Source organism: Camelina sativa, chromosome 4 (genome assembly GCF_000633955.1).
Source record: "Camelina sativa cultivar DH55 chromosome 4, Cs, whole genome shotgun sequence".
Lineage (NCBI taxonomy): Eukaryota > Viridiplantae > Streptophyta > Magnoliopsida > Brassicales > Brassicaceae > Camelina > Camelina sativa.
The window spans coordinates 4744004-4766832 of record NC_025688.1 but is presented as its reverse complement, the minus strand read 5'-3'; the positions used below and the strand labels follow the sequence as shown (position 1 = coordinate 4766832).

General features: G+C 37.5%; 6 protein-coding genes across 8 annotated transcripts in view; 2 read left to right on the top strand and 4 right to left on the bottom strand.

The window, feature by feature from the left end:
- Positions 3388–6416, bottom strand: LOC104779817 (regulator of G-protein signaling 1). Of its 3 annotated transcripts, none has more exons than XM_010504206.1 (11): positions 6339–6416; positions 6060–6256; positions 5496–5616; positions 5351–5414; positions 5178–5262; positions 4996–5069; positions 4615–4895; positions 4294–4532; positions 4083–4207; positions 3873–3994; positions 3388–3793 (listed from the first exon to the last, which is right to left on the bottom strand). In XM_010504206.1, the coding sequence occupies exons 2-11, from the start codon at positions 6137–6139 to the stop codon at positions 3605–3607; spliced, it is 1380 nt and encodes a 459-aa protein (XP_010502508.1). In that variant the 5' UTR covers positions 6140–6256; positions 6339–6416; the 3' UTR covers positions 3388–3604. The 3 variants fall into 3 exon arrangements, with proteins under 3 accessions (XP_010502508.1, XP_010502509.1, XP_010502507.1); XM_010504207.2 differs by having other exon boundaries at positions 6348–6407; XM_010504205.2 differs by having other exon boundaries at positions 6060–6410.
- Positions 6565–8435, bottom strand: LOC104779816. The gene is made up of 8 exons (XM_010504204.1): positions 8191–8435; positions 8048–8097; positions 7720–7962; positions 7576–7636; positions 7368–7492; positions 7223–7285; positions 7012–7136; positions 6565–6909 (listed from the first exon to the last, which is right to left on the bottom strand). The coding sequence occupies exons 1-8, from the start codon at positions 8270–8272 to the stop codon at positions 6756–6758; spliced, it is 903 nt and encodes a 300-aa protein (XP_010502506.1). The 5' UTR covers positions 8273–8435; the 3' UTR covers positions 6565–6755.
- LOC104783530 (uclacyanin 1-like) lies at positions 8651–10139 on the top strand. Its single transcript, XM_010508673.2, has 2 exons — positions 8651–9191; positions 9669–10139. Exons 1-2 carry the CDS (start codon positions 8721–8723, stop codon positions 10137–10139), a joined length of 942 nt encoding a protein of 313 aa, XP_010506975.1. The 5' UTR covers positions 8651–8720.
- LOC104783529 (probable LRR receptor-like serine/threonine-protein kinase At4g36180) lies at positions 10943–12211 on the bottom strand. The gene has a single exon (XM_010508672.2). The coding sequence runs from the start codon at positions 12128–12130 to the stop codon at positions 10943–10945; it is 1188 nt and encodes a 395-aa protein (XP_010506974.1). The 5' UTR covers positions 12131–12211.
- LOC104779815 (probable plastid-lipid-associated protein 4, chloroplastic) lies at positions 15265–17022 on the bottom strand. The gene is made up of 6 exons (XM_010504203.2): positions 16522–17022; positions 16285–16398; positions 16094–16189; positions 15769–15843; positions 15607–15674; positions 15265–15517 (listed from the first exon to the last, which is right to left on the bottom strand). The coding sequence occupies exons 1-6, from the start codon at positions 16822–16824 to the stop codon at positions 15445–15447; spliced, it is 729 nt and encodes a 242-aa protein (XP_010502505.1). The 5' UTR covers positions 16825–17022; the 3' UTR covers positions 15265–15444.
- LOC109132653 overlaps positions 20517–22829 on the top strand; it is a 4697-nt gene continuing 2384 nt past the window's right edge. The window contains exons 1-3 of the mRNA XM_019244533.1: positions 20517–20710; positions 21408–21433; positions 22325–22360. Coding sequence (XP_019100078.1) covers positions 20623–20710; positions 21408–21433; positions 22325–22360 — 150 coding nt within the window. The 5' untranslated portion in view covers positions 20517–20622. The remainder of the gene's footprint in view (positions 20711–21407; positions 21434–22324; positions 22361–22829) is intronic.

Below are 22829 nucleotides of genomic sequence, written 5' to 3'. Positions count from 1 at the left end.
AATATTGGGCTCCAGCAATTGCTTTTTCAATCTCTGCATGAGCTCTTTTTGTGAACTGTGTCTTCAACCTATCAGCTACGATAAACCTCTTTGCATTTCTGACCATGCACTGTCTTCATATGTCCTCAAGCAAATCCAACAAAGGCTTTCTCCTGGCTTGTCTAATAGTCATATTAAATGACTCACTGAGATTGTTAAGATTGTCATTGCAGCAAGTACTAATCTTGAAAAAAGCTCTTGACCATGTTTTTGGATTTGTAACTTGTAGAGTGGTGTATGCTTGAGGATTGTACTGCTTCAGTTCTGCCATATTGTCATTGAACTGCCCTGTGGTGTAGCTTCGTGCTATCCTCCAAAAAATGCGTTGTAGTTCTTGATCGTGGCTGTCTCGCTTCCAGTTATCCATTATGTGTTTTGAACATTGTTGATGTTCAGCCTGTGGAAGGATGTTACTGATTGCTTTAACTAAACCCTGCAAAAAGTCAAATTAACAAAAGGGTAAGTCTCGTATTGTAACCCGATACAACAATAAAAATAAAAAATGAAAGATGGGATACATACCGATTGTTTATCCGAAATGAGAGCTAAAGGTGTAATTGTAACCAAACCAAAACTGCTGAGAGATGTCTCAAAAACCAGTCTCAGTTATCATCATTTTCTATTTCTACAACTGCCCAAGGAAGAGGTACAATTCTATTGTCTCCATCCCTTCCAACTGCAGCTAGAACATGCCCTTTTATATCCCATTTTAAAAAAGCTCCATCTATCCCTATGATAGGTCTACAAGTTTTTTTCCATGTACCCTTTTGAGCTTTAAAATAGATATACAACCAAAAAAACCTCTGTTTGCTTCCAATTACCGGTCCAGGAACTATCTCAATCTCAAATTTTGAGTCTTTGTTCTGATTCAATACCTCTGCTTGATAATCCCATATTCTTGCAAAATGTGAATCATGACTAGCCTTTCTTGCACTCATCACTTTGGTCTTGGCCTTTGCACACTGATCTGGTGTTACTTCTAAGTTATACTCCCTCTTAATCTCAGTAGCCATCTCATATTTTGTAAGCTTTGGATTTATTCTCAACCTTTCCTCAAACAAAAATGCTATAGAAGACCTCTTCAACATTTTTGTATACTCTGACCTAACACATATATGCTCATTCACATAAACTCTAATTTGCATCTTATGCTTCCTCTTCTCATATGAGCAATACACTCTCCAAGGACATTCAACACCATCCTCATCAACATAGCAACACTTTGCACCAACCAAGAAAGCATTAGACCTATAGAGTTTAATGTTGTACCTTGTCTTCAAAGAATACATCAACACGGCAAGCTTAAAGTCATCGGGAGAGTTGTATGTTTTCTCCACTGCTAGCAAAGTCTCTGGATCAGACCAATCTTGAGGAGCTGCCTCGTCTTTGTCTTCTTCTTCGATGTCATTTTCGTCGTCCGACGACAAAGGATCTNCCATTTTAAAAAAGCTCCATCTATCCCTATGATAGGTCTACAAGTTTTTTTCCATGTACCCTTTTGAGCTTTAAAATAGATATACAACCAAAAAAACCTCTGTTTGCTTCCAATTACCGGTCCAGGAACTATCTCAATCTCAAATTTTGAGTCTTTGTTCTGATTCAATACCTCTGCTTGATAATCCCATATTCTTGCAAAATGTGAATCATGACTAGCCTTTCTTGCACTCATCACTTTGGTCTTGGCCTTTGCACACTGATCTGGTGTTACTTCTAAGTTATACTCCCTCTTAATCTCAGTAGCCATCTCATATTTTGTAAGCTTTGGATTTATTCTCAACCTTTCCTCAAACAAAAATGCTATAGAAGACCTCTTCAACATTTTTGTATACTCTGACCTAACACATATATGCTCATTCACATAAACTCTAATTTGCATCTTATGCTTCCTCTTCTCATATGAGCAATACACTCTCCAAGGACATTCAACACCATCCTCATCAACATAGCAACACTTTGCACCAACCAAGAAAGCATTAGACCTATAGAGTTTAATGTTGTACCTTGTCTTCAAAGAATACATCAACACGGCAAGCTTAAAGTCATCGGGAGAGTTGTATGTTTTCTCCACTGCTAGCAAAGTCTCTGGATCAGACCAATCTTGAGGAGCTGCCTCGTCTTTGTCTTCTTCTTCGATGTCATTTTCGTCGTCCGACGACAAAGGATCTGGTATCTTCTCGTCGTCCCATATATCATCACCACTGTCAGAATCGGAACCAGCTTCCTCTGTTCTAACCATCTCTGGAAAATCATCTTCAATGTTTAAGTTAGCAACTTCTTCAATAGCCACTTCTTCGACATTAGCTTCTTCATCTCCACCATCTACTGCATCATCAACATCATTGCAATCCTCATCCATACACGGCGCAGTCATCTTCACTATCATGCTCCACTTCGTCATCTTCATCACTTCCATCATTTCTTTTTTTACGTTTTCGACGCCGACCTGAAGCTCCACCTTTACCTCTATTTCTTTTAGCTCCAACAATAGATTCAGATACAAACACAACCGGTTCACCACCTCCATCTCCGACATTAGAAACTGCAACGTCTTGCGGTGGAGGTGGAGCTCCATCTCCAATTCGAGCCTCTTCATCTAATGGGTTTCGATCAAACACAATTAGACTCAGTGGTTCATCTTCTGGTGGAGGTCGAGGTGGAGTTCCAACAAACGATATCACACCTTTATTTCTCACTTTCGGCATTTGAGACTGAGAAATTGATGGAAAAATCGAGATTTAAGGTTTGATTTCAAATTAGGAATTTTGTTTTCGATTTGGGGATTTTGTTCTGTTTTCTCTTGGGTATAAAACGGCGTTGTTTTGACACTAACGGGGAAGATTAACGACCTATTAACGTCGGCTGATTACTCTGTTTAAGAATTTAACGATATGTCCAATTCGTTGTGGTAAACAAGGTTTGATGATTTAAACGATAAATCAACAAAAATTTATGTTTATAATAGTCTCCAAAAAAGTTGATGATTAAAATGACCACAATTTAAAAATTCGTGATTTTAACAATATTTTTGGTGTTGGAAAAAAATTCTTTCACAAATTTATAAGATTTTAGAAAAAAAAAAAAAAGTAACTCAAGCGGTAAAAGAAAATAAAAAGTTAAGATGTTGGACACGCGTGAGATAAATGTGGAAAACATTATTGCCATATGTGTGATCATGAAACATGTGTCGCAACATCATCAATCTGCAAGGACATGACAATAATCATAAGGGTCAAGAGTTCTTTGCTATGGATGTTATATGAAATGTTTTTATAATTAAATTTTTTTAACATTTATCAGTTACATTCTAATAAAGAAATCTGGTATTATTTTGAAACGGGTGATGGCATATACATGTAATGTTCCAGACATCTCATTTTTCCAAAGTTTTCTCCGGTATACACATTCAAAACCAAACCAAAATCGGAACCGGACATTGTCTCTCTCAGTTTGGTATTACAAGAGTAAGAAAAAGACATGTACAAGAAATGTGAAATGAGAGATTACATATGGATTGATTTGCTATGAACAATCTATTTAAGTTCTGGTCTGTACTAGTTTAGACTCCTTAACCGGGACTACTGCATCTTGAACTCTTTGACATATGTTCTTGATAGAACGGATCATCAGAGCCTTGAACTGAACTTAGTCTTGGAGATGAAAAGCTCCATCCTTCCTTATGCATTGCCTCGTCACAGCTCTCCACTTCTTTGAACTTGATGAAGAAGATGGATGACCAGTAATCTCTCACCAAGTTCTTCAAAATCATTAAAAACAATGAGATTCAAGAGAATAAGCTCTGAGGTGAAGAGAGTGAAAGTGAGATGTTATTTTACCATCTTGATCAATTGCATCACTTCATTTAATGCGTTTTTGAAGAGATCAGGATGAGTTAGATCTTGAGTGGTTAAGATCTCTTGCCGGGTTTTATGAGATAAGTTTACTTCCATTTCCGCTCCTGCGGTCAAGGAACTGATAGTTACAGTTAAGCAGAGAACACCTGAGACGGGTCTATGAGGAAGCAAGAAGATGAACAAATAATAAACCTGCGACAATGAACTTCTCCATGATATGTCTAGCCATGTAGATTCTTCTTGTCGAATCATCTACCGGGATTTTACCATGATCATACACTTCTTCATAGAAATGCAATGTTTCTCCAGCGTAGCAGCTAACAACATACAAAACATTTCGTTTGAATAAAATGGCGAAACCGGGATTAAAAAATGAGATCATCGTACACATCAAATATAGTACCTATCAGCAAACTCCATAAACGATTGGCGAAATCTTTTATTGAGAAGAAGCTTATCGAGTGGCTCGTTAGGGTCAACAGGTCGAAACTCCTCCTTTCGAAATAATAATCCACTATCAGGTATGCCTAGAGCTTGACCCATTCTTTGAAACTCAAACTGTTCTCTTTTTTTCAAGCTGATTTGTGAAAGAAGAGGTTGGTTACTCGAGATGGAGAAGAAGACAACTACAAGAATCCCACCCTGAAAGAAAAAGAAACTCACAAGTCTGTTAAAAGTACAACTGCAAAATGATAAAGCAAAACCTTGGCATTAGCTTTCATACCGTGACTAAAAGTACAAATCTTGAAGAAACCTGAAGCCAAGAGATTTCATCATAAATCTCGTTTAATACAAACGCTGTTACCCATATAATGATTGAAGTGGCTGAGACAAGAATTCCTTTCCAGAGATCTCTAAGCTCATCAAATCTAAATTCTACATGTCGGACAGCTCTTGTGAATGCAATTAAGGCAAGGACATAGAAAGCATGAAGGCCTGCAACTGGGAAAGTCCATCGAGGACCCATGTGGCATTGACGATTGAGAGGCCTTTTTGCGTGGATTACTAAAAAACAAAATCAAAAAGCCTATGAGTTATTATCCAAAAACCAAAAGAAAAAAACGAAAACAATAGCAAAGTACACATCAGAGTTCTGAATTCTTACTAGCAGATACAAAGATCCATGGCAACAAAACAAGAGGTAGGAATATGTAGGATTTTACGGGTGGTAGACGTTTCCTACATTGCAAAGAGTATACATATAGCCAAATAACATGAAACACAATTAGAATCGTAATCCAACATCCCCTGATAATAGAAAGCATATTGAGTGAGATTGATCCTTACTTGACAAATATGAAGTAGAGTTGAAACGCCTGAGTTATACGGCAGCTCATCAGCAAACCGAATCCAAGTGGTCCTTCGATCCACACTAAAACCAAACATTACAGGATTACATATCAAATTGTACAATAGAACTCGTTTAAGAAGATGAGGAATCCTGTTTTTTCTAAACAAACCTGCCCAAAGATAGCAATATCGCCACCAATGTTTCGTCCTGATTCGAAGCAAATTAACTGACATCTAAGAAAATTAAAGGATAAATCTTCGTATAGAAACTCAACAAAAGTAGTAAATTCTTTTATAATCATCAAGTAGTCTAACCATAATTGAGAACAAAAGATTGAAGCTGGAGACAACTTGAATAACAGGGATCCAGAAACTGCTACTGTTAGTACGAGGAGCCTTGTGAATCAAACACGGTAAGACTGAACGCGATAGAAGCCTAGTAAACAAAAGTGAAAACCATCAAGAGAGAATCGAACTTAATAAAGAAATGAAACAACTTGGGAAGTTCATTGAATCAAGCTTATAAACTTCAAATCTAAGTATTTGAATCTTGCTATCAAGATACTAAGAGTAAGAACATCTAATAATTCCCAGCTAAAAGAGCTGAAACGAAACAAAAAGACAGATCCTTTGCGTCATATAAACAAAAGCAATTCCGATGAGACATAATATCAAACACTTACAAGACATCATACGAACATTAAAAAAAAAAAAACGATTGAAACCCCAAAAATTAGAGATTTTTTGTTTTCCGACCCAAGTCAAGAAGAGAGTCAAACAAGCAAAGCAAAACCCAGTAAAATAATAAAACCCAGATCTTTCACAACTAAGAAGAAAGGAGCTGAAACAGAGAAGATGAAAGAAGAAGACAATACATACACGAAGAAGCAGATTACTGAAATTGCAACGGCGACGTAATCGCTGGGACAACCTCCAGTTTTAGCACATTCATTCGCCATATCAGCTCTCTCTCTCTCTCTCTTCTCCCCACTCGAATTCTGGGTTTATGGGATTTTGTTTTGGTTTTTGGTTTTCAAAGCTTGTTGCTTTAATGTCAAGGTAAAGTGTGCAAATTCCTATAAAAAAAGAAACTTCATTTATCGGATGTTGGAGTTTAGAAAATTGAAAAAAAAAAAGTTTACATCTTTAAAAATTCACATTTCGCACAAGAGAAGGAGACGTCTGTGTCTCTCCATTGTTCACGTTTCTGTTCTCATCTGACTTTTTTGACCGGCGAAACACTTCCTTTTCCGGTAATATTAAATATATTCATGTAAGTAATATTCAATTTTAATTTTAATAAACCAAAAAGGAAATATTTAGTTTCAATTTTTTAATATAAATTTCAAGTAACAGTACTGTCACTAAAAAAATCATGAGACTCTTTAATCATGATTGGTTTTTCACTTTTCACTTCATTAATGCATAGAGATCCAATTTCACACTTTTGTCCTTTGTGACAGACTTTGGTACAGTAATTTTGCAATAAGCACACTCTCGGTTATAAATGTTTAACAAAACCACTCACTAAAATTGTAAACTTTTCAATTCAGCCCCTTTTCTGTAAATTTTTGTTTATTTCACTCCAGTGACTTTGATCTTGGAGTTGGAACTACGTCGCCACAACAGACCTCCGACCAAGTTGTTGAGCGCGTGGGCGGCCATCGGAACAACAAGACTCGACGATAAAACCGCTGCATAACCATAGACTATACCAACAATCGACGCCCTGAAATTTTTTCAAGAAACCACAAACAGAATTCAAGATTTGATCTATGCAATTCTCATGAGCATTGAGGTACCAAAATGTTTGATAAAAATGGTTTACTACCAAACTGCAAAAGAATACTTTCTTCCACTTCCTAGATGAAGTAAACCGAAGATGAGTCCAACCGCCACAATACCGTTCCAATTGGCTCCGACTAAAGGCATCAATGCACCTCTAAAGAGCATTTCCTGTGAAACCATCAATCTATCAAACCAATGAACAAAATACTATTTTTGTTTTTGTGTCTTACTATCTTTGACTGTTAAATTGTTACCTCACTAATTCCAGGTAGCATTGCAACAACAAGGTAATCTAAAGGTTCGAGCGAAGTAAGAATCTGCAAGTAGTGAATACCAACGAAGACAATAAGTGGAGTTTCAGAGAACCGTATATGAATGTAATTGAGTAATGTTTTCTACCTGTCGGTTTGCTGCTTCACTAGAATCAGCAAAATCTGGCCAATATTTAAGTAGCAATAACCTGCTTGATGATATAAACACTACAATTCCAGCAATTAACCCGAGATGCCAAGTTTCAAACCCAACTGCAAACAACACAAACAAGTTTATTGATTCTCTCAGATGATAATTACATAAACCACATAATCAGTTCTTTTTGAAATGTTACATGGTATGTCACTAGAGCAGTCTGGGACTGGTAATCCTTCAGTGGAAGCAACCTGAGACGCCTACTAGTAGCAACCAAATCAGTTAGATGCATATGTTAGAATCACAACAACAAAAAAACCAAAAACTTTCAAATGGGATTCACCTTCCTGATGATCAGACCTAGTGCAGCCATTAAACCAGAAGTTACAGTGCACGCCTGAAGCACTTCTTCTCGAGGAGCAACGACAACAACATCAGTATCAACTTGAGCTTCCTCAAATCTTGGAGAAGTCACTTCTTCTTCTGTAACATTTCTTGTGGTTATGTCTTTACCTTGTTGAGACTCTCTTTTGGGGTTCTTAAGTGATTTACGACTTGAAGAGGCTCTTACATCAAACTTAAAACTCTGAATATAATTAATCAGACAATTAGATCATCTGTTAGCAGATTTTATTCAGACCAAGAAGAGGCAGAAAATCCAAGAATCTTACAGTAACTGCTTGTACTGCTGGAGCAACATATAGCTTAGGGTTGGAGCCAACTGATCAAGTAAGCACAATTCAACCCAAAAAAAGTTCAAAATCTTTATAGAATACACATACTATGATGATATGGAGTTAGGAATCGAACTTACCTGGAGGTCCTGGACGAGGACGAAGGAGATGAAGAGAAGTTGAAGCTCCTCTGCTCCAAGATTGCAGAGCGATAAAACCCATCAGAGTATGTTGTGCCGATTCATAGAGAGACTTTTGGTGACTATACGGCTATACCTGACGACAAACTCCGAAACAAGAGGAAGAAGGAAGAAGAAAGCGTTGCAAGGCCTATACGGCTATACCTGACGACAAACTCCGAAACGAGAGGTCTGTGTCTCGCCAGCTTCATACGGCGCCGTTTGAAGGATTGCAGAAAAAACAAAAACCTTCCCAATTAGAAAAGGATGGCAAAAAAAGTGAATCCAATTCCAAAAAGGAACAGCGTTAAAAGAAATATCTTAAAATTCATTCATGTTAAGAGATTAAACTAAACTTAATCCTAAAAGGACAAGGATTAATTATTATGATTCGTAAAGCTATATAAATAGAGCACATACGTGACATTCTTTTTTCACCAAACATCTCATCATCGTTCAACTTCTTCTTCCCATTCATACGTTCTGAAATCATGGCCACCAAGAAGATCTTTGGCTTCGTGCTCGTGATCATGTTTCTCTTTAGTTCCACCTCGGCTAAACTATACAACGTCGGTGGTGACTATGGATGGACTGTCAAAGACGACTCTTGGGCTGAAAATAAGCAATTCCACGTCGGAGATTCCCTCGTCTTCGAATACGATCAGAACGTCAACGACCTCGCTCAAGTTTCCAGCGCTTTAGAGTATGATTCATGCGATGCCTCTTCTCCTAAAGTTGTTTACAACACCGGATACGATGTCGTAACCTTCAAGGAACCAGGACATCATTACTTCATCACCTCAAATCATATTCAATGCGTCAACGGACTTAAACTCGACGTTCTTGTCGTCCATGGCACCTCACGTCCAATTCCTTCATCACCACCACCACCGAGCAAGAACCATGAACCGTCACGTCCGATTCCTCCACCACCACCAAGCAAGATGGGAAGGATCTACAAGGTAGGTGATTCCAAAGGATGGAGAGTCTACAACAGTTACTACTATTACAAGTGGAGTAAAAATAAACAATTTCGTGTTGGAGATACTCTCTATTTCGAGTACAACAAGGACCTCAGCGACGTTAGAGAAATCAGCGATGATCTTGAGTTCAAATCATGTGAATCAAATTCTACCGTAGCCGTGTACAAGACAGGACACGATCTCGTTAAGCTCACTAAACCAGGAGTGCATTATTTTGTAAGCTTAAAGACCGGTCTTTGTCAGGCTGGCATTAAGCTTCGAGTCACGGTGCAACCATCAACCGAAGATGTTACTTTGCCCGATGTTCCCAAGAAGCTCTCACCTATTAACCGCTGCAACAGGTGGAGGTGGTGGTTATGCATTATCAGACCTCATCACTAAGCATTCGGATCAACTTACTAATCAACCATGGGGAGTTTTAGTTTTAAGGGTTTTTTTTTTTGGTGTTATTAAGAGTTTTTGNACCATGAACCGTCACGTCCGATTCCTCCACCACCACCAAGCAAGATGGGAAGGATCTACAAGGTAGGTGATTCCAAAGGATGGAGCGTCTACACCAGTTACTACTATTACAAGTGGAGTAAAAATAAACAATTTCGTGTTGGAGATACTCTCTATTTCGAGTACAACAAGGACCTCAGCGACGTTAGAGAAATCAGCGATGATCTTGAGTTCAAATCATGTGAATCAAATTCTACCGTAGCCGTGTACAAGACCGGACACGATCTCGTTAAGCTCACTAAACCAGGAGTGCATTATTTTGTAAGCTTAAAGACCGGTCTTTGTCAGGCTGGCATTAAGCTTCGAGTCACGGTGCAACCATCAACCGAAGATGTTACTTTGCCCGATGTTCCCAAGAAGCTCTCACCTATTAACCGCTGCAACAGGTGGAGGTGGTGGTTATGCATTATCAGACCTCATCACTAAGCATTCGGATCAACTAACTAATCAACCATGGGGAGTTTTAGTTTAAGGGTTTTTTTTTTCTTTGGTTTTTAAGAGTTTTTTTATTTTTGATTTTCTTTTGGTTTTTAGTTGTTCAGTGGCTGAAATACATTGTTTAATTTAAATAATTTCATGTATTTTTCTTAAATTTTCGACGTTTCTTTATAGTTTGATCATGAACGTGAACATGCTCCATTATATGACAAGGGACACCTGAGTGTCCATCACAAAGAGACATGAGTCTGCTCTGTTTTCTCTTGACAATTTCAAGATTTGAGCTTTTTATCTGATATAGTGCACAATGTCGATCAGAACAAGTTGAAAATAATGACAAAAGCTCCTCTCTTTTTTGTTCCCCTCTTATTAGATTTTATTAGATTACATGCATGATGAGGTGATATACAGAACAAGCGATATTAAGGTATGTATGATGCCTCATAACATACATGAGCAGGTCTAATTTTTACCAACTCTGCTAAAGGCATATTACATTGATGATGTCTTAAAATCATTTGTTCTTCCCTAATCAGCCTTAATGGTACAAGACGTGAACCTAGTTGTGCAAACGGTACGAAAAGAGAATTTCAGGTTTGAAACTTTACCGAGTTATAGGAAGGCCAACTCGACCGGACCGGGATAAAATGAGAAGAATCATGGAATAACACGGCTAAACTTTCTGCATTNATAAACAATTTCGTGTTGGAGATACTCTCTATTTCGAGTACAACAAGGACCTCAGCGACGTTAGAGAAATCAGCGATGATCTTGAGTTCAAATCATGTGAATCAAATTCTACCGTAGCCGTGTACAGGANGCTGCAAGTTCGCTGAGCCAGGCTTCAGAGCCATCAAAGGACCCGGTACGACACCGAATAAGAAATTCCCGCCTAGCAAGAGTCTCTGAAACCGGGAGAATTCGGATCCGGACGAGACGGTTTTCAAGACGTATTGGGTCGGGATCATACCAAAGAAGTTGTTGTTCTCCAAGGACAAAGCTGAGAGCTTTGGTGATAAACCCAAGAACAGAGGTAACACGCCTTGGATCCGGTTGTTGCTGAGATCGATTGATATAAGCTCGCTGGGGAGACTCAAGGGAGAATAGTAAGGTGAATCTAAAGAGGTGAAGCCGTTGAAGGAGAGTGTTAGCTGCTGTAGAGACTGATGAGTGAAGATGAAAGATGGGATTGAGCCGCTGAGTTTGTTGTGGGCAAGATCAATCACTTGGAGAGAGCTGTAAAGTTTGAAGCTTTGAGGGATGGTTCCTCGGATGAGGTTGTTTCGCATCGAGATTTGGACTAGAGACTCCGGTAACGATGACGGGATCCGACCCGAGATCCGGTTATCGCTAGCGTCGAGGTAATAGAGGTTTTTGAGTGAGCTGAGATCAGGGAACTCGCCGGAGATGTTGTTGACTTGGATCTCTAACCGTTTTAGGCTGGAAAGACCGTTAAAACTCGCCGGAACAGAGCCGTCGAGGCGGTTGTTGTCTAGAAGGAGGTCCACGAGAAGCGGCATCGACCCGAGGGAGTCGGGTATGGATCCTGAGAAGGAGTTTCCGGAGAGGGCGAGGCGGGTGAGACGGGCGAGATTGGATAGTGAGTCGGGGAGTGGACCGGAGAAGTAGTTGCCGGTGAGATCGAGGGTGTGGAGATAAGGGAGGTTGAAGGAGAAGGAAGAGAGGGAGCCGGAGTAACCGGCCTGGTCAAAACTGAGCTCAGTGACCCGACCCGATACGCAGCGGAGCCCGCAAGTGAATGTGTCGCTGAAGACATTGTCGCAGGGATCGAGGGAGAAGTCCCAGGTACTCAGACAAGAGCCTGGACTCATGGATTTGGCATCTACTGAGCTTTTCAAGTCTTTAAGAGCTTTCACATCACCCCAGAAAGTTTTGGACTCTGTTAAACATAATAAAGTAGCTAAAATAATTAGAAGTGAAGACATAACTAAAGAGAGATGCTTTGGCTTCTGAGACATGTTTGTTTGGAAGAAGAAGAAGTGGAGCGGGGTTGGAGTGAATAAGACCGTTGGGCTTGGATGAGAGGCTCGTGATATATAGGAAACCTTGTTCTGAAACTTGAAAGACAGAAGAATTTATTATATATATATATATATAGTGTGTGATTATGTCATGTGTGTGTGTGTGTGTGAGGGTCCATCAGACAACATCTGTACAGTGAGGTGTGGTTGGCCCTATACACCATTCCCCCTTAAGATTCCAAAGCAGGACAACTCGTGAATATGACCAAAAGTTGTCAAAATCTAAATTGAAGTCTTGGTTGTTGACATAAAAAAAAAAAGTTATTATAATAGCCTTATAGGGGAGCAAAGGTTGGTGAGTTAAAAACAAACCAGTTTAGATGCAAATGCTAGAATCACAAAAACTTGAACTTTCAAAAGGATGATCTAATTGTCACTATTATAATCTCGAGGAGCAGCAATAAACAACATCAAATTGAGTCCTCAAATTTTGGAGAAGAAACTTCTTTTTATGTTACATTTCTTTTTGTCATGTATTTACTTTGTTGAGACTCTTTTCTGAGTTTCTTATGTGATTTACGAAGAAAGTTCTTACATCAAACTTAATACCCGACCCACTCATAAGAGACACACACGATAAGGAAGAAGAAAAACAACCAAATTTTTATTTTTATTGCTGAGATATATCCCATTTAAGGTTTTGCGCTTTTTGTTGCTTAACACTTAAACGTTTACAGAAGAGGCTCTTACATCAAACTTAATACCCGACCCACTCATAAGAGACACACACGATAAGGAAGAAGAAAAACAACCAAATTTTTATTTTTATTGCTGAGATATATCCCATTTAAGGTTTTGCGCTTTTTGTTGCTTAACACTTAAACGTTTACAGAAGAGGCTCTTACATCAAACTTAATACCCGACCCACTCATAAGAGACACACACGATAAGGAAGAAGAAAAACAACCAAATTTTTATTTTTATTGCTGAGATATATCCCATTTAAGGTTTTGCGCTTTTTGTTGCTTAACACTTAAACGTTTACAGAAGAGGCTCTTACATCAAACTTAATACCCGACCCACTCATAAGAGACACACACGATAAGGAAGAAGAAAAACAACCAAATTTTTATTTTTATTGCTGAGATATATCCCATTTAAGGTTTTGCGCTTTTTGTTGCTTAACACTTAAACGTTTACAGAAGAGGCTCTTACATCAAACTTAATACCCGACCCACTCATAAGAGACACACACGATAAGGAAGAAGAAAAACAACCAAATTTTTATTTTTATTGCTGAGATATATCCCATTTAAGGTTTTGCGCTTTTTGTTGCTTAACACTTAAACGTTTACAGAAGAGGCTCTTACATCAAACTTAATACCCGACCCACTCATAAGAGACACACACGATAAGGAAGAAGAAAAACAACCAAATTTTTATTTTTATTGCTGAGATATATCCCATTTAAGGTTTTGCGCTTTTTGTTGCTTAACACTTAAACGTTTACAGAAGAGGCTCTTACATCAAACTTAATACCCGACCCACTCATAAGAGACACACACGATAAGGAAGAAGAAAAACAACCAAATTTTTATTTTTATTGCTGAGATATATCCCATTTAAGGTTTTGCGCTTTTTGTTGCTTAACACTTAAACGTTTACAGAAGAGGCTCTTACATCAAACTTAATACCCGACCCACTCATAAGAGACACACACGATAAGGAAGAAGAAAAACAACCAAATTTTTATTTTTATTGCTGAGATATATCCCATTTAAGGTTTTGCGCTTTTTGTTGCTTAACACTTAAACGTTTACAGAAGAGGCTCTTACATCAAACTTAATACCCGACCCACTCATAAGAGACACACACGATAAGGAAGAAGAAAAACAACCAAATTTTTATTTTTATTGCTGAGATATATCCCATTTAAGGTTTTGCGCTTTTTGTTGCTTAACACTTAAACGTTTACAGAAGAGGCTCTTACATCAAACTTAATACCCGACCCACTCATAAGAGACACACACGATAAGGAAGAAGAAAAACAACCAAATTTTTATTTTTATTGCTGAGATTTATCCCATTTAAGGTTTTGCGCTTTTTGTTGCTTAACATTTAAACGTTTACAGAAGAAGCTCGTCTTTTTATTCTCTCTTATTGGATATTACTATGTTACATTGCACTTGACGAGAGATATAAAAGGTATATAAAAGGTATCTCTTATTGGATATTACTATGTTACATTGCACTCTGTTCGAAGACAGACACATAAGAAGGGAAAGGGAAAAGAGAGAGATCGTTGCTCGGTCTTTGTCATGGCTGACAAGTCACACCACCGCAAGTCAAAGATGAGATTTTTCCACACCCCCTCTCAAAGGAGAGGCCCTCGTCGTTTCCCACTCATTACGTCGTCGTTTGGAACAAATGTAAAAAGAAAGAAGAGCTTTCCCATTTTCTAGTCCCTATACCAAAATCAAGAAAGAACACAATGAGACCCAATTGTTTCTTATAGTACCTATATCATAAATCATAATTCATAAGCATTATGCAATTACGACTCCAAGAAGCTCTAACATCAAACTTTATACCCTAAAGGTGATAATCAGACAGTAAGATAAGAAATATGTGAGAAGGTTTTGTTGGGACCAAGAAGAGGCAAAAAATTTAAGAATCTTACAGTGACTCTTGTACAGTTGTACCGCATGCACATCATATAGTTCGGGATTGGAGCCAACTGATCAAGTAAGTACAATTCAATCAAATCAAGATTCAGAATCCTGGTAGAATATACAGATGCATATGAGCATTATCAAGTTAGGAAGGTAATGAATAGAAGTTGAAGCTCCTCTGGTCCAAGATTGCTGAGAGATGAAATCCGACAGAGACTCTAAACAAACTAATGAAGAGTTTCACGAGGAGACGGAAGAAGAAAGCGTTGCAAGGCTATATTTGACGACAAACGTCACAAACAAGAGGTGTGTGTCTCACCAGCACCATGCGGCGGCGTCGTTTATCGGAGAAACACACAAGATGAAAGAAGAAAAGAACCAAAACTTTCTTGTAACATTTTGATGCAAATTAGAATCTAGATTATTCTAGAATAACCCCTTTTCCAACAGAGGGACATGAGTTATTTTCTGATTTCTCATGACAATTTAAAGTTTGAGCTTTTTATCTGATATAATGCAATGTCGATCAGAACAAGCTGAAACATTTACAAAAAAGCTCGTCTTTTTTTTGTATTCTCTCTTATTAGATTTTATGTTTGATTACATGACGAAGAGAGACAGAACCATTTTTTCGATAAATCAGAGAGGGATTCTATAAGTGGGATCGAACATCTTCAATATAAACAAGTTGCCTTTGTCACCTCTTGATAACCTGCAAAACAAAAACATTGTTTCAAGACTCCAACGTTTTGGATATTTCTTCAGAAAACATGAAAATGAAAACTATCATTCACTACTGACCGTAGTTCCTCGTCCACATAGGTAATCTCAAGTTCACCGCGCGCGCTATCAGGTGCTTTTACAGGAATCTGCACAGCCAACACCAATCAGTAAAAGAAGCATATGGTGTCTGATACAGTATAGGTTCTCTTATATAGCAGCAAGTAGTTTTGGTGTACTTACAAAGCCGAGAATTTTAAACACTTGAAGTTTTACAGCAACCTTCTTTGTATTGAGGGGTGTCAAGTCTCCAGTTACCTAGAAAAAACATTGTCGTAGTTTGCTATGTGAGTCTCATTTTACAAAGACTCTCCAAAAATAATACTAGATTGATGATAAAAGTTTGGTCTTAATCCTATGTTCTTGCCTTGTCACTTGTTAGCCACAATGGAACAGTTTAAAACACAATGGAAAGCAATAACAATGTTTTCTATAATATGGTCTAACACAACAAACCTAGTTGTGAGCAAATAACACAAAAAGCGAATTCAGCGGTTTGAAACTTTACCGAGTTATAGAAAGGCCAAGTCTCCATGTTTTGCACCTTTAGTGTATCGACATTGATAGATTGGTAGTTTGTTATTGATCTTAAGAACCTTGGTTTCTGTTGCATTGTTCAAGAGATAAAGAGATTGACATAACAAGCCAAAAACAAACATAGACAACAACAACAACAACAACAGCAACAAAAGTTCTAACCTTTGCTTGCAAAATCGAAGCAGAGGTTGTATAAATGAGCTCCCATTTCCCATTGACTAAATCAGACTTTAGAGGCTGCTTCGTTGGGTTAACTGCTTCCAACTTACGAGCTAACTGTCTCCGTACAAAAAAAAGTCATTCAGAATTGTTTCTTGATCATATTCTCTAGACCCTAAATGTACCAAAACTATTCTCAAGACCCTAATGATGGTTCCCACAGGAAGAGAAATCAAGAACCTGATCAATCCGAAGCTGATCATCAGGCGAGGCCGTAGCACCACGTTCGAGAGGTGCAATGGCTTCAAGAAGATCTTGTTTTAGCTGTTTCTGCTTCTCAGCTCGACCATTTCTTGTTAGAAACGCAGGAGGAAAGCTGAAAACAGCTTGGATTCTAAATCTTTCTCGATCACTGTTTCGGATGCTCTGTAGCTTCGTCGGAACGGCAAAGCCACTGTCCGACTTCATAAGACTGCCGGAAAGATTAAATCCGGTGGTCGGAGACATCGGAACTGTAGTCTTTAAGCATGAAGGTAAAGCCATAGAAATCAAAACAGGACAACACTTTCTCTCTAATGAACTTGTAAGAGTCCCTGCTTCGTTTCAGAGAGACTCTCTTTGAATTCAGACACAGAACAGAAGAAGAGAGAAGAGTGAGATCGTGGCTCTGTCTTTGCCATGGCTGACAACACCACCACAGTCGCAAAGATAAGATTTCTCTCTCTCTCTCTCTCTCTCTCTCTCTCTCTCTCCTCTGAAACGAGAGGCTCTCGTCGTTTCCGATTCCGTACGACGTCGTTTTGAAACAAATGTAAAAAAGGAGAGCTTTGCCAATTTCTTGAAATTGTCCAAAGGCTCTACCTTTTTTCTTGTCTATACTAAAATTAAGAAAGAAATACAATGCGAAAGTGATCATTTAAAATTTAAATTAGACTAGCAGTTGTTTTCTATAGTTCCAATCACCATGTATACAGAATGATACAACAAGACTCAGACTACAAAACTATTGCGTACATAGTTATGTGAAGGACTCGAGTTATATCTTATCTAGTGATGTTTAAACGGGTAGGATGCCGGCGGGCCTAAACGGGTCAGTTTTAAAAATTTAAGCCCGTGGCCCATTTAATAACATTACAAAAAACAAAAAATTTAAACGGGTGCACCCTTTTAAATATGTGGGCCTAACGGGTATGCCCGAAATTAAACGGGTAACCCGTTTATTTGCTAAAACGTCGACGTTCTTCACTTCGTCTCTCTCTTTCGATAGTTCTTCACTTCGTCTCTCTCTTTCGATCTCTATCGAGACTTATGAATTGTCTCCATCTCCATCTCCATTCTCCACGAAGCTTACTGTTTCTGGGTAACAACTAACATGGTAAGTTTAGCCATGTTACCTTTTTCAAAGTAACAGGGTAAGGTTCTTAGAGTGGGCTATGGTAGGTAGTATTAGAGTTTATATATTAGCTGTTTACATCATAGTTTGCAGTAGATAAAACTAAATGTTCTATGTTTATATATTGAAACTTTGCTTGCTTCTCCAGTTCTCTAACCGTAGCTCTCCAGTTCTCTGTTTGCTGAATCTGGATGTCTAACCGTATATCTCAGTTCTTTGTTCTCTGTCTAACGTTCAAGGTTTGCTCTGTACCCGTAATTGGTTACGTTGTTTTGCAGATTATGAAAGTAAATAAACTCTTAACTTTTACATAAAACTATTTTCCTTAATAAGTGACTTTTTAATTAATTCACATCTTTAATAGGTAACATAGAGACCAACGATGACATTGGCACAACAGAATGTTCAAGATCAGGAGATTCAGATGGGTTTTGATCGATAAGTAGAATAACTGGTGAGGATCAATGAGATTCTCACTTTGATTCTGACTTTGCTTAATGAGATTCTGACTTTGATTATGACTTTGCTTAATGAGATTCTGTTCGACTTTGATTTAAGATGTTTTTGACTTTGACTTACACACACCCTTGTTAGATTTTCGTATAAAGAAATTGTATTTCGATTAAACTGTTGTTGTTGTATGTGATAGGACTTTTGCTACTATGCCAACACAATCTTCTTCTCTATCTTAAGAATGAAAAGCTTTTCATGGTAAGGGTATAAACGGGTCTAAACGGGCCAAATAAATGGACAAAGTCTAAATGGGTACATAATCTAAACGGGCAGGATATAAACGGGCAAGGTATAAACGGGTCCAAAACGGGCAGAACTTAAATGGGCAAGGTCTAAATGGGCAAGGTAGTCCCATTTTAATATCACTAATCTTATCATATTCTACAAAGCTCCTTAACGATTGTGTTTATTTAATACTATGAATCAAGGGCTAAAGTTACCTATATCATAAGCATTATGCGATTACCAACTGAATTGACAAAACTTTCAACGCGAGTTACAAACAGGAGAAAGAGAGAGAGTAGATGCATACACAATGAACGAGAGTCTCAAATATACACATGGCCACATGGGAGAGCACAACAGAACCAACAAACTCTGACCATCACTTTAACCACTCTTCAATCCTTCTCTGGTTGTGATCTTTGTACCACACCATAACCAACTCGCTTCTCATTGGTTTAACTTTATGTTACTGAAAATTCATAATCAACAGAAACAATATAGGAAGGTTATATGAACAATTCGCGATAAATTTTTCATGAACAATTGATGTGTTTAGGCTTGGTCCCCATGGGCCATGGCTAATTATTGTATAGTTGTTGACAGTTTTAATCTTTTCTAATTTGTGTTGATCACGAATTAGTAAATCATATTGGCTCTAAGTCTCTAACTCAGAGGTACTTCGATCCTTGTCAAGGAGACCTTGATGATGAGTGTGGAGTACTCGTGTCCTATATATAGTTAACTAAATAAGAGTGTGGTAACATAGTCTACTTTCTTAAATTGCATGCCAAATATCCAAAATACACATGACACGGTCATAGGATTGATCAAATGTTTTTTGAAGACCTAAGGAGCCTAGGCTAAGTTATAACTCTGTGTGATCATGGTTCGATAGGTGTCTAAATTCCTTTGATTAACACTTTTGATGCATTAAAAATACTATATTTTTATCGTTTTTGTATTTGTCTCATGTTCACTATAATCATCCCTAAGTTTCTCTTCTCATTTCTACATATTAGTCCTAATATGTGCAGCATATTAAAAAAAAAAANAAAAAAAAAAAAAAAAAAAAAAAAACTAGACAGAGACAAAAAAGGGATAGATGAATTTGGTGACCAAGATGGTTACAATATGGAGTGGAAAAGAGGTCGATGAGCAATGTTGACAAACATGAACGATTCATGAGAAATAATACATCAAAGAGAGCATTTTGCAGAGCATCTCAAATGGTTTTCTATTTTTTCTTCTATAATAGAAATCCTCTATAATAGGGGTGAATTTTACTCCAATCCACCTCTAAAATAGAGATTGCTATTTTTTCCTTTATTTATAGAAGAATTCTATTTTTTCATACAAAGAGTTCCTCTATAAATAGAGGAACTCTATTTTAGAGATTAGAATAGAGGTGAGTTGGAGTAAACTCATCTCTATTATAAAGATCTCTATTATAAAGGAAAAAAATAGAAAAAATCATTGGAAATGGTCTAAAGTAAAGGTGAGCGGGTGAGGACTGAAAATTGAGAGACGGTAAAATGGAAATTATCCATCACTCTCTCTATATTTTTTCTATTTTTTCAACTTATATATGTTTCTACCTCAGTTCATTTATGTTTTAATGTTCATACCCTTTACGTGATTTAGTAACAAATAGAGTAGACGAACTCTCCCAAAATTTAAGAAGTAAGTTTGACAATTTTTGTCTTATATTGCTTCTTTAAAAAGAAAAATTTAACCCTCACGTGCAAGGAACTAATTTAGCATGCANTTTTTTTTTTTTTTTTTTTTTGTCAAGAACATAGCATACATTCTAAAGGAAGCGGAGAAAGAATTTCAAATAAGGTCTGTTTGACATTGTTTTTAATATATAAGACTATCCTCATTGGTAGTCCTTAGATGTTTCTTAGTAAATTTCTTTGGTATAGGTTTTAATTGTTAATAAAACAAAAGCTTAAGGATTGAAAGAAACGATTCTTATTTTAGGATCAAAAGAAACGTTTCTTGATGGACAAGTGGCGCGATGAGATTAATTTGGTAAATTTTATCTGGCATTTCTCTTTCTTTTTCGTGTGTTCTCTCTTCTCTCTCTCGCTCTGTCGAAGGAAAAGGCGATTCCCATTGAATTTTTTCTTCTCTTCCAATAGATTTTTTTCTTCTCTTCCAATTGATTTCCACGTCTGATTCTCCATGGATTCGGCGTCGATTTGGTTTCGATGAAGCAGACAGCATTTGATTCCGGTGAAGATCGATCTGTCGAAACCCTAATATTTGGGGAAGATTCAAGAACTTCGATTGCGTTAGGTAATTGACTCAATCTTAGTTTATTTATGTATTTGCGCGTTATTTGCGAGTTAGAAGAGTTTTATTTGTGAGTTAGAAGAGTTTTATTTGCGAGTTAGAAGAGTTTCATCGATTGTTTGTTTTGTATGTTTATAAATCATGGATATAGGATTCGTTTTTGTTTAAATTTCATGGGTTTTGAGTCCATATAAGTCTGCTTGGAAGTAATTCAAAAAGTGAGAAATGATGCATATGATCCGATTAGTCAAGAGTGTAGAACTCTGTATTTGGTTAGATGGTTGGTTGATTCTGAGTTTTTGTGTTTGTTTTATGAGTGTTATGAGTTGATCTATGTAATAGTCCGAGTGCTTTATGAGTATTATGAGTTATAGTTTCATTGTTTTGATATGTACCGGACTTTGTGGTTCATTGTTTTGATATTATGAGTTATAGTTGCATTGTTTTGATATGTATTCAAACTCTATAAACCAGCCTATGTGGTTCATAAGCAAACTGTAAATTGTTTTTTCATAGTCGGATTGAGTTAGTAGTTGGTTGTTGGTTGTTGTGTCTTTAATGGATGTCTTCACAAAATTGGTATTAAGACTCATGTACCTGTATTTATGCTTTAATGGATGTCTTTACACAGTTAGTTTCATTACACAGTTAGTTTCATTACTAACCATTTCTTGTTTCTTGTTTTGTGAGTTTCTTTTAGTTGAGCTCAAGCAAGTCACAGTTAAGGCGACAAGGAAACAACATTTCAACCAACCGAAAAAGGTAAATATACACCTAACTGGTTAGAAACCAATTGATTGCTTTGTTTGTTTGGTAGTATCTATTTTGGGGTAGTGAGTTATAGCATGACTGTTTATTTGTGCTCCTATGTGTACTTCTTTGTGACTAGGTTGTCATTAGTCTTAATTGGTGGTTGTTCTGTCATTAATGGAAGTGACTAGGTAGTGTATTCATTGTGTGTTTGGTGTCGAAAATTAATTGTAACTCCAATATACTTCACCTTATAAACTAAGCTTTTCTTGATCTTTAAACCACAAACCCGAATATCTTCCAAGCATAAACCGTTTTTCTTTTCTTTCCATATTCTTCTAAATCCCATTTGCTACTATGGAGTCTGACCATGATCTAAATCAGTCCACAAATTTTGTGGGACTTATGAATAGTCAGCAGGGGAGTGGCTATCCTCAAACCATTTCTTTTGATTCCCTCTACCCAAATATACCTACTCTTTCGTCCCCAGTTCCTCTCTTTAGTTCCCAAGTCAGTTCCGCAGCTTCCCCAAGTGAAGACACAACTGCAAGTCGTAGGGAAAGAAGGAAATGGACACCTTCTGATGACCGGATTCTCATTAGCGGGTGGTTAAACACCAGCAAGGATGCTGTGAAAGGCAATGATCAGAAGGGCAGAACCTTCTGGAAAAGGGTTGCTGATTATTTTTCAGATAGTTCACTTTCTGATGGCAATGAGAAGATAGGGCCAATTCAGTGTAAACAGAGATGGGCTAAGATTGGTGATACGGTCGGGAAGTTTTGTGGAACGTATGCTGCTGCGGTGAGGGCTAAAACTAGTGGTCAGAATGAGGATGATATAATGAAGATAACANAAGTCACAGTTAAGGCGACAAGGAAACAACATTTCAACCAACCGAAAGAGGTAAATATACACCTAACTGGTTAGAAACCAATTGATTGCTTTGTTTGTTTGGTAGTATCTATTTTGGGGTACTGAGTTATAGCATGACTGTTAATTTGTGCTCCTATGTGTACTTCTTTGTGACTAGGTTGTCATTAGTCTTAATTGGTGGTTGTTATGTCATTAATGGAAGTGACTAGGCAGTGTATTCATTGTGTGTTTGGTGTCGAAAATTAATTGTAACTCCAATATACTTCACCTTATAAACTAAGCTTTTCTTGATCTTTAAACCACAAACCCGAATATCTTCCAAGCATAAACCGTTTTTCTTTTCTTTCCATATTCTTCTAAATCCCATTTGCTACTATGGAGTCTGACCATGATCTAAATCAGTCCACAAATTTTGTGGGACTTATGAATAGTCAGCAGGGGAGTGGCTATCCTCAAACCATTTCTTTTGATTCCCTCTACCCAAATATACCTACTCTTT

Excerpts from the sequence above, each read along its gene's own strand:
- LOC104779817 (XM_010504206.1), bottom strand. The coding sequence starts at position 6,139 with ATGGCGAATGAATGTGCTAAAACTGGAGGTTGTCCCAGCGATTACGTC. Across the intron at positions 5,263-5,350 it reads ATATTGCTATCTTTGGGCAG|TGTGGATCGAAGGACCACTT; the intron begins GTTTGTTTAGAA and ends GTTTGGTTTTAG. Across the intron at positions 4,208-4,293 it reads TTTATGGAGTTTGCTGATAG|CTGCTACGCTGGAGAAACAT; the intron begins GTACTATATTTG and ends GTATGTTGTTAG.
- LOC104779816 (XM_010504204.1), bottom strand. The coding sequence starts at position 8,272 with ATGGGTTTTATCGCTCTGCAATCTTGGAGCAGAGGAGCTTCAACTTCT. Across the intron at positions 7,493-7,575 it reads CTGCTCTAGTGACATACCAT|TTGGGTTTGAAACTTGGCAT; the intron begins GTAACATTTCAA and ends TGTTGTTTGCAG. Across the intron at positions 7,286-7,367 it reads GTGAAGCAGCAAACCGACAG|ATTCTTACTTCGCTCGAACC; the intron begins GTAGAAAACATT and ends CACTACTTGCAG.
- LOC104779815 (XM_010504203.2), bottom strand. The coding sequence starts at position 16,824 with ATGGCTTTACCTTCATGCTTAAAGACTACAGTTCCGATGTCTCCGACC. Across the intron at positions 16,190-16,284 it reads CTTCGATTTTGCAAGCAAAG|AAACCAAGGTTCTTAAGATC; the intron begins GTTAGAACTTTT and ends ACAATGCAACAG. Across the intron at positions 15,675-15,768 it reads TGTTTAAAATTCTCGGCTTT|ATTCCTGTAAAAGCACCTGA; the intron begins GTAAGTACACCA and ends TTGGCTGTGCAG.